Here is a 13512-nt window from a genome sequence, read left to right as displayed (position 1 = left end):
ACCAAACACCTTAATGTTGCATTAAGGTAACGTACATCACATCAAGGGCATATCATGGTGAACCAAACGCCCCTTAAAGTAAATTTTTTAAAACAAGATGGAGATCTATTGTAAAGACCTTATTTTGTACCTCTTACGACTTGAGCCCTTGTTCCTCAGTGACGATAACACTAGAAGGTTTATGGCTGATCTAGGGCTTGGCTATTGAAACTATTTAGATGAAGGGTATTGTTGGAAAAAGAAAAAACATGCAAAAACCCTAAGAGTGCATACGTGGCCTTGAGCCTACATACGCACCCTTAACCCATGCATACGCAATCATGAGTTTACGTACGCATCTAGGGTTTCAGAGTTTCTGTAAGGAAAGTTTTATTTTATTTTATTTTTTATTATTATTGCAGTAGAGGCAATCCCACATCGCTTAGGGATGTCTCCGCCACTTCTCTTTGAATACTATAAAAAGGCCCCATGGCTAATCTACTCCAAAAAAGAGGTTCAAGAGAAGCTTTTCATTTTGAATAGCATCGTAAACTAAAGTTTCTTGGCTAGGACTTATTTTAGTCCAAAGCCTTCTAGTTAAAACTTATTAACCCTCTGGGTATTTTGTTTTGTAAATTGACTGATGGGAATAGTCAAAATCAAGCTCTAGAAGTTTTTGTGTGAGGCACTTGTTCTTGTCTTGATCTCTTTTTTTAATTTATTTATTGTTTTTTTAACTTTTTTTCCTGCTTTAATATTCCACTGTGTAGGATTTTTTTTTTCTTCGTTTGTTTAGAAAGCCTTTTAGGTTGTTTAAATTAGATTTTAATTAGTGCTTGTCTATTGTGTTTTTGGGTAGGGATGCGTACGCAGGCTCGTACTTACATTTGCATGCTTCAACATTTGCACGTATCTCCATCAGAAACCTAGATTTTGTTGTTCTTGCTTTCTTTTATGTTTAAATGCATGTTTTGACTTTTGTTTATTTTAGAGTTCACATGATTAAGTCTTAGGTCAGTAGAATGACATGTTTTACTTGTTTTAGCTTGGATTACATGATGAGGGTTTATGCTTGATGAACACTATGAACATGCATATGAAAAAGAACATGCATTAATGCATAGGTGTTATGATGCTGTGAGATAAGAAGGTGAGCCATGCATAATTATATGAACATGCATTTGATTTGATTAATACCATGATGCTATGCTTGAATATGATGAACATGCTTGATTTGTGTAATGACACTATGATATTTGGTTTGTGCTTGATGATAATTTGATGCTACTGCCTTGTGATATACTTGCCGTTCTTGGGTAAACAAATGTGAATGCCATGTTATATAAATGGTAGGCTTCTTATGCACTTGTCATGATATGCCATGTTTGGATGTTAGATGCATGTTAGTGTGTGTGTGTGTGTGTGTGTGTGAGTTTAGAATAACTTATTAAAAGACCCTTTGATGAGATTAGAATTTGGAACACAATGAGTGGAGGCCGACCTATGGATTGGGTGGGGTTGGGTGCCTAACACCTTCCTATCCCCATACTTAAACTTCAGACACATTCTCTAGTAAGATTAGTCATTCACATAAAGGTGCTATACATATGATTCCTAGACTTAATCTAGGCAGTGACTCCATTTTCACCCTTCATACGGTCCACCCTAGGTCGAGGCATAATTATAAGGAAACCACATCTGCCACATCCGCAGTGGGGGCACTTGCACCCATAGCTATTAAGAAGAAGTTTACAGTTAGAACTTATGAGAAATCATTGCCTCATCAATAGAAAGTGAAACTACTACTCAAATTCCACCTACTAAAAAGAACAAAACCCTAGCATGGAATGATGTTAGTGTTAAGTCAGAGCTTGCTAGGCAAATAATGACTGTTGAGTAGAAGTAGAATTTGGGTGCAAAATTGTAGGATTTGTTGACAAAACTGCCTGAATATATTGTAGATTTCTTGACACAATATAGTGATGATACCCTATTCACACTAAGGAAGCTTGTAAATGACTACATGCAGGAGAAGCAAAAAAACCATAAGCCAAAAGAAAATTATTACTAATAAGTTTGCTATGCACAAAGACACTCACTAATAATAGACGATAAAACCTTATACAAGAAGTTAAGTAGCTTGGGTTTGTCTTAGGTTTATTGCTCGAATGTACTAGTTAGATCTAATATGATATGGATACATGTTTAAGATTAACTACATATATGTTTGTATCGTATCTCATCAAATGGAGTGGAGCATTTGATGGACGCTTTGTCCAATTAAGTGCACGGGCTATAGCCATTTGTTGTGTCCCTAAGACAAAAGCTCTTACTTCATGATGCGTATGCGATCCAAGATTCCTTTCCCATTAAGACTGTTGCTTTGTTGCCATTGGAAGTATTCTTTATACGTTATCCCATGGTATGCAGGTTGATCGATTCCATTGTTTACTAACTCTGGTGCTGGGTTGACAATCTTATCAAGTGATGGTCCATTTGTCATGACAAGTGATATCCTTGTGACTTTTTTGTTTACAACTGCTCGATGTAGAATACTCTTGTATTTCCCATTACTCAAAACCTGAAATGAAACAAATTGACATTGCGATAATTATAAGAAACCAAGAATTTCACCTAGAAACTAAAAATATCTTCTATTGACTAAGAAAATACAATTATGATGGGCATAAATTATTTTTTGCCAAAAAAAATAAAAGTGATGTTTTCCACCTTCATCCACTTCACAATGTGCATACCCAAAGCCTCCAAAATAACCAAAATACCATTTAAAAAAGAGCAACATACATATAGAATCTCCAAAATGAGCAAAATACTCTATAAATGCCCAAAATGAGCAAAATAACACATGGAAACTCCAAAATGACTAAAACTCCCCTAAAACCTTTAAAATGATCAAAATACCTCCACAAAGCTTTTAAATTTACCAAAATACCCTTTGAATTAAAATATCTTTGAAATGCCCATAATACCATTGGAAACTTCAACATAACTAAAACACCTATGGTACCTCTAAATTAACCAAAAAACCATCCAAATCCTTAAATGACTAAAATATTCTCATAATATCCTAAATAACAATAATATCATGAATCAACAAAATAACCAAAAAAACTCCTGGAATGTTAAAAATTAGAGAAATAACCCCCTAAACCCCCCAAATTGACTAAAATGCCCTGAAAACCTAAAAAAAGACCAAAATTCCCTTGAATTTTCAAAATCACCAAAACATTCATAGAATCTCCAAAATGATCAAAATATCTTAGATACTCTAAAATGACCAAAATATTCCTAAATTCTCCAAAATGACTAAATAACCCCCCTCCCCCTAAAAAACAAAAAAACCACTAGAATCACCAAATTACCTTGTGCTTCTACCTAATATTTCTTTCTAGTGCTAAATAACATATTTAATCTCAACAAAATGCAATAACATTGTAACATAACGCTAAACCTAACCTAAGAGGGCATATAGAAATTTGTCTTAGCTTATTGTAAATTGGAAAATTTGAAACATGAACTCGAATGCCTATGACCCCAAAATCATACAAGAAACATTGACTTAAAAGGAGATTTAGCAATAGAACAAAAAGCTTCATAGAAAAAAGAAATCATAAAATAGGTAAAATTGCACATTAAAAGAGTGAGATAGGAATTGAGAATGTGTAATTGAGAAAAAAGGGTGCACCTCAAGTTGATCAGCAATGTTGACTAGAAAGGAGTTGGGAATGGAATTAACATTGACCCACATCCCATTGTGTTGTAGTTGGAAGCCACCAATTCCGTTGTGTGTGACGAGAGACAAGAGGCCATGGTCCGAATGTGGTGGCAAGCCCATTGCAAGTTCTGGCTGTGGACAGGGTGGGTAAAAGTTTGCAGTGAACATTTGAAAACTGTTATCTAAATTCATGACCTTTTCAATGTAGAAGGGTTCCAACCCTAAGCTCTCTGATATTGCTTTAAGTAATTCCCTTGCCACTCCTCGGGTTCTTTCGCAATACTCCAATGAAAGCTCACTGCAACAATTGCAACCAAGCCAACGAACAAACTTGTTAGCCATTTTGATAATTGGATATGGAAATGCAATCAAATTAGCATAAGAAATTTATGCCTATCTCAAAATAGGTTTTAGACCATTAGAAATTTCTAGTTCGACTTTTTGTATTTTATACTCCACCAATTACAACTTTTTTATGTGTTAGAATTTTTTATTTTATTTTATTTTATTTTTTTAAAACTTTAGTAAGTTAATAAATGAAAAAAAAGTACACATAACAAGTTGTGATTGGTGAAGCATAACACTCCATTTATTTTGCTATAAAATATTTTTAAATGTTTTGTGACATGTAAAAATTTTCAATTACAAACCAACAAAATCACCAGCTCAGTTACCAAATTGACCTTACATCCAGCTTTGGTGAACTAGACACTAGATGGGTTGGAAGATCTGTTGTATGTTTTTGTGAAATGATTTACCTAGCTTTTTAAGGTAAAAACATTTTACAAAGGATTTTACAATTAAAAGAAAAAATTTCAAGTTTGACCATGGTTTTAAAAATTGAACTAGGCTGGCCGATTCAACTATTTCAATTGGGAACCAGACATTAATATGATCCGATTGTTTTTAAAAAACTAGAAATGCCACAAAAAGTAAATTCAACTAGAACTTGATAGTTTGACTGGAGGAACTGTGGATCAAGACAGTTCGACTGGTTATGGAGTAGTTTGCTTAAAACACCAAAATGCAACAACCATGACAATTATTTGCCACTAATATGAATGATGGGAGTGTATGATAAAGCTGGAAAAAAAAAGTTGAGGAGAGGGATTTAATGGTGGCACCAAGTAGGGACGGACCCAGATGGGGGCTCGGGCCCCCCCTGGTCCAAATTGTTTTTTATTTATTTATAGTTATTATAAATTTCATTTTTGTAGTTGGGCTCCCTTTGTCCCCAATAAGCCTAATTGGTCTCACCCAAATAGCATCCAACCCAAAAATTTGACAAAAACAATAAAAACATTCACAATGGTGATTGTATTTTAGTAAAAAAAAAAAAAAAAAAAAAACTATTTTACCATCAAAGAACCAAAAAATAATGTGTTATTGGAGAAGTTAAAACTAATTTTTTTTGCAACTACAATAAACTGGTATAAATACCAGTTGACAGTAGCAAATTGTTAAAAATAAAATACAATATTTTATTAAGATTATATCTATTCCTTCAATTAAAAAATTCAAATTCTCTTGCTTCCTTTATTATTTTAATGAGTTGATTATATTATATAAATGAAGTGATAAAAAAAAAATAGAATATTTGATATTGGATGTATTGTAAAGTGGGATGGTAAAATAGAAAAATTAGTTTTTTAAGATGTTAAAAGCTAAAATTGTTAGTATCACCACTGTGAATGCTCTAACTTTAACCAAAAAATAAATAAAATAAAATCCTAGCCAACTTAGGATTAAAAAAAACATTATTTTGTTTTTGTTTTTGTCTTTGTTAGTAAGTGATTACATCTTAAGGTATTAAGAAACAATGATTTTGAGTGTTTATAATTTTTTAATACTATATGAATCCCTATTTAAAGTTTTTTTTTTCTTTTTTTATACTTCGGTTCCCACTAGTTTAAAATCCTGGGTCTATCCTTGCAACGAAGGCATAATTCTATATGTGTTTGAGACTAACTTATAAGCTAATTTTTTTTCTTTTCAGTTTTTATGCATAGATTTTTAAAATCTAACTTTTTTTTTCTTACTTTTTAAAAATAAGTACAAGTATATATATATATTTTTTAAATAAAAAAAGAAAACTAAAAATAAGCCATTTTCAAACTTATACAAGTATAAACTCTCCCGTGCTAGAGCTCTCCCTCTCGCCTAACAACAAGTCCCTCCCTCCCTTAGACCGGCCCTGAGTGTTTTGCTTTTTGCTTTATTTTGTTATAATTGAATCATTGTTGTCATGGCTGAGGATGTAATTGATGGTTTGGAGAATATGAAATTGACTGCTGATGAAGAAGTGGTTATAGAAATTTCTGATGAAGGACGTGTGGAAGCCTTAGAAAGCTGCAGTCTTAGTCTCATTGGCAAATTCCTAATGTGTAAAGCGTTTAATAGGAGGGCAGCAAAGACGGTTTTACGATGAGCATGGGGAAGGGATGATCAAATGCAGATTATAGAGGTGGGGTCAAATTTGTTTCAGTTCAAATTCCAATCGGAGTTTGAGATGAATCGAGTTCTCAAGGGTGGGCCTTGGACGTTTGATAATCAACTCCTAATGCTTTAATGGTGGTAGATAGGGATGACTAGGAGTAATATTAAACGGACCCATGCATCTTTATGGGTTCAAATTTGGGGTGCCCCATTTGATATGATCTCCCCTAAGGTTGTGTTGGAGGTGGGAAGTAGGCTGGGAGCTTTGGAGGAAGTGAAAAGGAGTCGTAGACCAGTAGAGCAGAACTTGTATATAAGAGTGCGAATGGCTTTACCACTTGAAAAGCCATTTCGAAGGGGTAGTTTTATAGCTGGGTCAGATGGAATATGGTCATGGGTGAAGTATAAGTATGAGCGCCTTCCCATTTTTCGCCATTACTGTGGTTTGTTGGGACACAATTTGCACCTCTGTGCGTAGCACTTTACGATGGTGAAGACTGGAAATACAGTGGAATACCAGTATGGGGACTGGCTGAAGGTGTCAGGTGGTCGCCCTAAATCTCCTCCAAGATGTGAGAAAACCCAAAGGACTAAGTTCAATGATGATATAGTAGAGAATACACGTCATACATTGGTGGTGAAGTGTTTGACGGCAGAGGAGGTGGCTGTAGAATTTCCTAGCGATAAAGATGGAGATAAGGTCGTAAGTTTAGGGATAACTGCTGATTTGATGCTAAACGATAATCAAGGGATTGCATCCGTTTCCCAGCACGTTGTGTTGCATGGTATTATCCTTGATTCTCAGCAGATTGGTCTCGGAAATAAAGGAGTGACTGCCAACGTGACTAGTGGAGTTGATACGGATATTATGGGCGAAAATAGTGGTGATACAAACTTAACTACAGTGGGTAGTATGGATGACACGGGACTAAAGGCTGACTGGGCTCCTGATTTTAATGGGCCAAGTGTATTGAAGACACAAGCTAAATGGACTCGCTTTAACCATATAGACTTTGGCTTAAGTGGAATTACTAAGGCCCTATACTTACCTACACTTGGGAAGGGAGGAGTGGAATTAAACAAGGCCACGGTTATGAATGTTATGCAAGAAGAACATGCTGCAAAAAGAGGAAGGTTTGATAGTGATAGTACTAATGATGATTATGATACAACGGTCATGCCTGGGGGGGGGGGGGGGGGGGGGGGGGGGGGGAGGTTGGATCACCCCTGTTGAGAACAATAAGGCTCTTAAGTTGGAACTACTAAGGGCTTGGGAACCCTTGGATAGGTTGTGACCTTCGCAGGATTATGAGGGAACATGCTCCCACGGTGTGCTTTCTCATGGAAACTCGATTGGATAAGGAAGGTTTTCTGAAGTTGTATGAAAATCTACCTTTTCCTAGTCAGATTATTGTGAAGCACCCAGACTCTGGAGGTGGTTTGGCATTGATTTGGAAGAATGATGTATAGATGGAGGTAATAAACTTTACAGCTAATCATGTTTTAGCTAAAGTAAAGGAAGTGGATGGCTTTGAATGGTTCTTCACAGGTTCTTATGGGTTGCCAGGAGCAACTCAGAAAGAGAAGTCATGGAAATTATTGACTCATTTGAAGATTTTATTGATGGACCATGGCTTTGTATTAGAGATTTTAATGCTTTTCTTAGTTCTTTTGAAAAGCTTAGCAAACGCCCACCTAATTATGGACAAATTGAAGCATTTTGGGAGGCCTTGGATTTATGTCAGTTGGAAGAATTGGGGTTTAAGGGTTACCCTTTCACATGGAACAACATTCGACCTGGGGAAGCAAACACAAAGATCAGACTTGATAGAGCAGTGGCAACAAAGGGATAGAGGTAGAAACTTCAGTTAAGTTCAGTCACACATTTATCTTCCCATGTATCGGACCACCTGCCTATTCTTCTTCAAGTTAGAAGCTTCGGTCAAAAAAGAGGTAGAAGTGTTCGAAAATTCCTATTTGAGGAGTCTTGGCTTTTGTGGGAGGATTGTGAAGATGTGATTAAGGAAGCTTGGAAGTGGGTTGGGGTAGAAGAGACTGGTTTGGACTCTGTTAAAGAAAAATTAAGGTGTTGTGGTGATGAACTATTAGCTTGGGGTTCAGCTAAAACTGATTCGAATGTGGAGGAGATTAAAAGCCTACAGAAATGGATTGAGGGGCTGATTGCAGAAGATGTTACACCTGAAAATAGAGCAAAATTTTTGGGAGTAAGTAAACGGTTGGATGAACTGCTACTTGAGCAAGAGATGTATTGGGCTTAGAGTTCTAGGATCTCTTAGTTAAAGCATGGTGATAAGAATACAAAATTCTTTCACTCTAAAGCATCTCAACAGTGGAGGCGAAACCATATTCAAGGGATCAGGGATATTCTCAACCAATGGGTGGATGATATGGAGGATATAGCCCAAGTGGCGTTAGATTATTTTGAGGAGTTGTTCAATGCAAGATTGTTTGATCAGATGGATGAATGTCTTAAGGTAGTCCCTTGTAAGGCAACCTTTGATATGCAAAATATTTTGTCCAGTGAGTTTAATGCAGAAGAGATCAAACTAGCTTTGTTCCAAATGGGTCCAACAAAAGCTCCTAGGCCAGAAATTAATCCGATCCGATTGCTTTTAAAAAAAACTAGAAATGCCACAAAAAGTAAATTCAACTAGAACCGGATAGTTTGACTGGAGGAACTATGGATCAAGACGGTTCGACCGGTTATGGAGCGGTTTGGTTAAAACACCAAAATGCAGTAGCCATGACAATTATTTGCCACTGATATGAATGATGGGAGTGTAAGATAAAGCTAGAAAAAAAAAAAAAGTTGAGGGGAGGGATTTAATGGTGGCACCATCTGGGTAGGCAACAAGCATGTCAACCAAGTAGGGACGGACCCAAGTGGGGGCCTAGGCCCCCCCTGGTCCAAATTGTTTTTTATTTATTTATAGTTATAGTACATTTCATTTTTGTAGTTGGGCTCCCTTTATCCCCAATAAGTCTAACTAGTCTCACCCAAATAGCAACTATCCAATCCAAAAATTTAACAAAAACAATAAAAACATTCACAATGGTGATTATATTTTGGCAAAAAAAAAAAACTATTTTACCACCAAAGAACCGAAAAATCATGTGTTATTGGAGAAGTTAAAGCTAATTTTTTTTGTAACTATAATAAACTAGTATAAATACCAGTTGACTGTAGCTAATTGTTAAAAATAAAATACAATATTTTATTAAGATTATATCTATTCCTTCAATTAAAAAACTCAAATTCTTTTGCTTCCTTTATTATTTTAATGAGTTGATTATAATATATAAACAAAGTGATAAAAAAAATAGAATATTTGATATTAGATGTATTGTAAAGTGGAATGGTAAAATAGAAAAATTAGCTTTTTGAGGATGCTAAAAACTAAAATTGTTAGCGTCACCACTGTGAACGCTCTAACTTCAACCAAAAAAAAAATCCTAGCCATCTTAGGATTAAAATAAACATTATTTTGTTTTTGTTTTTGTTAGTAAATAATTACATCTTAATGTATTAAGAACAATGATTTTAAATGTTTATAATTTTTTAATACTATACGAATGCCTTTTTAAAGTTTTTTTTTTCTTTATACTTCGGTCCCCGCTAGCTTAAAATCTTGGGCCTGTCCCTGCAACGAAGGCATAACTTTATGTGTGTTTGAAATTAACTTATAAACTAATTTTTAATTTTTTTTTTCAGTTTTTATGCATAGATTTTTAAAATCTAACCTTTTTTCTTACTTTTAAAAATAAGTACAAGTATATTTATGAAAAAATAAAAATAAAAATAAAAACTAAAAATAAGCTATTTTCAAACTTATTCAAGTTGGGGATAAGCAACGAGGTATTTGGATAAACAAGTGGGGTCGGTGGAAAGTGGCGGCGATAATAACAAGAAGATAAACAACCGAGGTCGGGGGAAGTGGGGTAAGTTGGGCAATGAATGAGTGTCGTTCTACTAGTTGTGTGTTTTTTGTTTTTGTTCTTTTGATCAACCATTGGCTTATCTCTGTATTTCTTGAACTTTGATATAAAGAAGAAAAAGCTACGCAACGTGTTACATGCCATACTTGTTGTGTTTTTAATTTTCTAAATATAAGATGTGATAACTAAACTTACATTTTTCTTAAAAGAAAACTTTTATGTAGTTAATACTAAATATTCTTAGTTTTAAATTTATTATATAATTTTATAACTTAAAATTAATAATTAATTAATTATGAACCCACCTATTCAACTATCCGATCCATCACTACACAGACGTGATAGTCACTTCACAAGTATAAATCTTTATGGGGGACAAGGGGTAAGGATCGGAATTCAAGTTTTTAAAAGAAGTTTCACACACACACACACACATATATATATATATATATATATTTTAAAAGTTTCACACACACACACACACATATATATATATATATATAAATATATATAAATTAGATTAAAATAGAATTCCTATACTGTTAAAAAAATAAAAAATAAAAAAAATAAAAAAAAAAAGAGAAAAAAAAAAAGAAAAAAAAGAAAGAAAACCTATCGGTCTGATCCCCGTTTAACCAAAATAACCGAGAACAACTCCTTTTTTTGGGTGCTGTGATTATTCCGATTTTTAAAACTATGAATTTGACCAATCTTTACAAAAGCAAAACACGAAAAAATGCTAACAAAGTTTTCCATAAAACATTTTACGGCAATGGGACATGGGTTTTTTATTTGATTTTAGACAATGATTCTAACTATTGAAAACCGGGTACCTGAATCCTGCAGGTTTGTTGGGGAAGTGAAACTCAGGATGTACAACCACCTTGAGATAATCTCTCCAGCAAAAAACCTTTTCAATTGATGTATTGAAGCTGGTTCCGCACCTGATTGGGTCCAAAAGGTTTTTCCCTTCAAATTCTCTCTTTTCTTCGTCTGTCAGATTGAAAAATCCTCTAATGCCTTCTATCATTGCCTCCATTAAGCTCTCCGGAACACCATGGTTGATCACCTGAGACTCATCAAAATCAATACTGCGTACACATGCATATACAATATTGCAGAAGATTACTACTATGTCACATATGTAAATATATGTACGTTTTACCTTGAAGAAGCCCCAGTCCTTGCAGGCTTGGCCAAGCTCTTGGATAAGTTGGGACCGTTGATCAGGAGTACCAGAAGTGAGTAGAGAGAAGTCAATGATTGGAATTGAGTCTTCTGGGTCTTCAGAAACTGCTTCATCATTGGGACTGGGGGTAAAAGCGTAACTTGAAGGAACAGAGGTGAGCCCAGGTGATTCAGCTACTCTCTTAATATATGTCGTCATCTTGGAAATTTGAGTAGGAGATGGCTGAGAGGGTTGGGGAATAGCAGCCATGGATGACTCTGAGAGAGAGAGAAAGAGAGAGAGAGAGAGAGGTATAATGGAGAATTGGAGATCAATGATTGTGGATAGAAATTGAACAGAAAGGCCATTTGTTGATAATGATTGTGGATATTTTTCACTGAAGTGGAAATATCCACAATCCAAAGATAATTTTGATGTAATTGAAAAATTTTCTATCCGCTAGAATTGTTAAAATCAAGTCTAAGATTGGAAAATCAATTGAGAAAATTTATCATTCCACTGGGCTAAATGGACTCTGAATTAAGTAGTTGGACTTGGAACTCCATGTATTATTATTATTATTATTATTATTATCACTACTTTCCCAAAAAATTGTATATTAATAATATTATGATTATTATTATTTAGGCTTTAGATATCCTTTTAAACACTCTTAAGTTTTAACAAACTGATCTAAATTTTTTTTAATAAATAATATAAATTTTGATTAATAAGTATGTAAATTATATATAGAGAGAGACAACCTCTAGTATAACTGATATAGAAACATTTCGTTTTATTGACCAAACTGAAACAGCATATGGTATTGACTTCTTTAAAGTTAATAGATTATTCATTAAAATTCTAGTAAGTCCACTAGACAAACTTATAAGCATATTCTACAATCTTGCCAATGACATTATGGACTAACGACACGCTGATTGCTTTTTGGCCTAATGACACCTCCCCTGCTGGAGGTAGGAAATGTTTAGATTCAATTCTCCACATCTTTCACTTAGTGGAAAAAAGGAAAAAAAGAATATATGATACATTTTTTTAACAATCAATAGTAATGAATCACCCTGTACATTTCTAGTGAAAGGGACAAGTGGTTTATTCCAGTTTCTGAATTAACCCTCTTCAACAAATTAAATTGAGTGTAAGGCTACTGCCTATCGTCTCTCCTAGATACTGTATAAAAAAAAATAAAAAATTTTCCCCATGGATACTAACTTTATAGTTGTGAATCACCCTATAAATTGCAAGTGGTCTTATGATCACCCTCATGAGTTAGACAAAAATTTGTTCTTGGTGCCGAAAGGGCTATAAATAAAACATCTAAGTTTAAACAATAAGCATAACAAACCAAAGTACAGGAAGTCAAGTACACACATGAAATGTAGTCATGCGTGGCCATTAAGTCCCGTAGAGACAACCTCTTATTTCATTCACTGATTCACATCATTCAAACCCGTACGCGATCCAAGTTGCCTTTTCCATCAAGGTGTTGCTTCGTAGACATTTCAGGTATTCTTTTTATTTTTTTCCCAAGGTATGCAGGTTGATCGTTTCCATTGTTTACTAACTTTGGTGCTGGGTTTACAATCGTATCAATTGATGGTCCATTTGTGGTGACTAGAGATATCGTTGTGGCTTTTTTGTTTATCACTGCTCGATGTAGAATACTCTTGTATTTCCCATTACTTAGAATCTGTCACAAACACATTGATGTTAAGATGTTTATTTTTTTTTTAATTAAAAAAATTGTTAATTGTTAAAGAAACTAAAAGTTTTACTACAAAAAACTTATGTATTAATGTAGAAATGAATGTGATTGGTGCTATTTTGATTCGATAATAAATGAATGTTTAAATTGCTTTTATAATTGAAGACACATCATTTTGTTAAACATACATAATAAAATTTGTAATGCTACTAACATAGTTGAAAAAACACTAGAATATCAAGAATTTTAGCTAGATAAAAACTAAATAGAAGATATTAAAATAAGTGACATGAGGGATATTATAAATCTTACTATTGTTTAATTAATGCTGTTGCAAAGTATAATGTATAAAATACAAATTTTATGTCCCATTTGTCTTAGACGTGATGTAAATCCAGAGGTCCTTGGTTGAGTTAGTTTCTTGGATTTTTTGATTGTTAATTGGTGGTGGCAGGTAGTGTGCAATTGATGCAATATTCACTATAAATTTTGATGGTGGCTGGGAGGTTA

The 13512-nt window shown here is 34.2% G+C and overlaps 1 protein-coding gene across 1 annotated transcript; it reads right to left on the bottom strand.

Moving 5' to 3' along the window:
* Window positions 1-2025: 2025 nt before the first annotated feature.
* Window positions 2026-11546, bottom strand: LOC126707353 (2-oxoglutarate-dependent dioxygenase 19-like). Its single transcript, XM_050406958.1, has 4 exons — window positions 11274-11546; window positions 10942-11177; window positions 3686-4013; window positions 2026-2560 (listed from the first exon to the last, which is right to left on the bottom strand). The coding sequence occupies exons 1-4, from the start codon at window positions 11544-11546 to the stop codon at window positions 2309-2311; spliced, it is 1089 nt and encodes a 362-aa protein (XP_050262915.1). The 3' UTR covers window positions 2026-2308.
* Between the last annotated feature and the right edge of the window lie 1966 nt (window positions 11547-13512).

The sequence above is a fragment of the Quercus robur genome, chromosome 11 (assembly GCF_932294415.1).
Source record: "Quercus robur chromosome 11, dhQueRobu3.1, whole genome shotgun sequence".
Lineage (NCBI taxonomy): Eukaryota > Viridiplantae > Streptophyta > Magnoliopsida > Fagales > Fagaceae > Quercus > Quercus robur.
This window is presented reverse-complemented; position numbering and strand designations above follow the sequence as displayed.